Genomic DNA, 2,274 nt, shown 5'->3' on the forward strand with positions numbered 1-2,274 from the left:
GGGGAGAGTGGAAGCCATGCCCAGGAGTGGGAGCCTCTTTGGCAGTGGAGGGAGGGGCATTTGCTGGCTTATCCCACCATATTTGCTCTGTGTTGCCAAATCCAGTGGTCTCTTTGCTGCCTTTGTCTCACTCTGCCTTGGCAGCGCTGACACTTACCACTCTCTCTGGAAATGCTCCGGGGCACCACGCACCCCTGGTTTTCCACTAGCCTCTGGCAGCTCCTCCTCTGTTTCCTTTGCCAATCCCTCCCCCTCTGTTCCTCAGGGCTGGTCCTCTCCGAGCCTTCTTCCTGCTTGAGCTCATCCACTGCCATGGTATTACGTATCAGCCATGTGCTGGTGGCTCCCAAATTTGTGTCTCAAGCCCAGATGCCTCCCATGTGTTCCCGCCTTCTGGTTCTAACCATGCACTTGGCTTCTTGAACATCTCCAACTTCACATGTCCAGACAGCAGTCAGGAGTCGATTGTCTTCTGCCAACACCTGGTGTGGGACCGTGGCCCTGGCCACTCCTACCCCAGACGTTCCCAGGAAGGCATCCCCCTCTCAACCGCTCCTGCCCAGTCTCACCTTGTAAATGGCAGTCCCATCTGCATCTCTGCTCAAGGCAGAAACCTTCCTCCCAATCCTGCCTCAACTGTCTCCAGGACACCTCACTCCATCTACCTCCCTTCATCTCCATGGCCACCACCTGGGCTTACCTGTGTGTCTTCCTTCTTGGTCGCCTCGCTTCCACTTTAATTTCCTTCTCCATTAGACTCACATAGCCAGAGACGCCTCACATGGTAGCTGAGTCATTCTCTGATTAAAACTCTTCAGTAGCTTAGCATGGCACTGAGAAGAAACCCCAGCCCCTTCCAAGGCCCCAAGAGCGTGGCCCTGCACCCCTTCCCACTTCCGCTCCCTTGCGGCCCCTCACCCTCCTTGCCCTCTCTTAGTCCCTGATCACCCCGAGCTTTTTTCCTTCACAGGGCCTCTGTGCATGCTGCTCCCTGTGCCTGGAAACTTCCCCCTGAGGACTCGGCGCCAGTGTCGCCTCCTCTTAGATTCCTTCCCAGACCTCCTGTCTTAGTCAGCTCAGGCTGCCATAACAGAATAGCACCGATGGGGAGGTTTAAACAACAGACATTTGTTTTCTCATACTTCTTGGCCAGATCCAAGATCAAGGTGTCAGCAGGTTTGGTTTCTTTGAGGCCTCTCTCCTTGGTTTGTGGACAGCCACCTTTTTGCTGTCTTCATGAGGTCTTTCCTGTGTCTAAATTGCCTGTCTTATAAGGATGCTACTCAGGTTGGATGAAGGCCTATCCTGATGGCCTCATTTTAACTTAATCACCTCTTTAAAGGCCCTGTCTCCAAATACAGCCACAACCTGGGAGACTGGGGATTAGGGCTTCAAGATATGAGTTTTGCGGGACACAGTTCATCCCATAACACCCCCTCTTCTAAAATAGGGCCCCATCTGGTTTTCCTGGGGCACTTATGAAAATGATTACCCTTCCTTTCTTTGTTTTTCTGGCTCGCATGGCATGTACTAGAATGTAAGTTCCAGAAGGGTCAGGGCCTATCTGTTTTACTATTTTCACCCCCAGCTCCTAGTACATGGAAGGCATTTGATAAATTTTTACCAAATGACTAGCAAATGGCATCCTGAGAATCTTCTCGCTGCTGGCAGGGCTCCTCCTTTCCTCAGATTTCTCTGTAGGAAGCAGGTCTCCAGGAGGGAAAGCCCTTGGACAGCTGTCTGAGAAGTGCCCACCTTTTCTGTCGTAGGTCAGAAGCCAATGACCTAGCCCTGAGGCTGGCCCGCCAGTACACAGGACACTGGGACGTGGTGGTATTAGACCAGTAAGTGCTGTTCCCAGAAGCCTGGGCTTACTGCTTCCTGAGGATCGGTGAGGCTCTGACTTTGGATGCCTTGGGCAGGAAGGATGAGGGGCATGGCTACAGAGACACCTCACACACCAGGGGGCTTTTTCCCTGGGATCTCTCTTCAGGGAAGGCAGCTTCCGGGGAGCAGAGAAAGCTTTAGGAGGGAGTGAGAGTTGGTCCTACATTTGCGAAATCAAAACATCCAACAGCAGCTCCCGTTACTGAGATCTGCTGCTCCAGGCCCAGGCCTAGAGTCATAGCACACTGCACACTCACTACGCCCTGGGGAGAAGCCCCCACTTCACAGAGGAGGGGGCTGACCTCAGGGGCGCTAACAGTCAGCCACCATTACACAGCTAGTGAACGGCCTCATAGGAAGTCTTGCTGACTCCACGGCCCGAGGACT

The 2,274-nt window shown here is 53.4% G+C and overlaps 1 protein-coding gene across 1 annotated transcript in view; it reads left to right on the plus strand.

Moving 5' to 3' along the window:
• Positions 1–2,274, plus strand: part of PHYKPL (5-phosphohydroxy-L-lysine phospho-lyase) — a 22,319-nt gene that overhangs the window by 5,147 nt on the left and 14,898 nt on the right. The window contains exon 4 of the mRNA XM_023532001.1: positions 1,770–1,844. Coding sequence (XP_023387769.1) covers positions 1,770–1,844 — 75 coding nt within the window. The remainder of the gene's footprint in view (positions 1–1,769; positions 1,845–2,274) is intronic.

Source organism: Pteropus vampyrus, unplaced genomic scaffold, assembly GCF_000151845.1.
Source record: "Pteropus vampyrus isolate Shadow unplaced genomic scaffold, Pvam_2.0 Scaffold74, whole genome shotgun sequence".
Taxonomy (NCBI): Eukaryota; Metazoa; Chordata; class Mammalia; order Chiroptera; family Pteropodidae; genus Pteropus; species Pteropus vampyrus.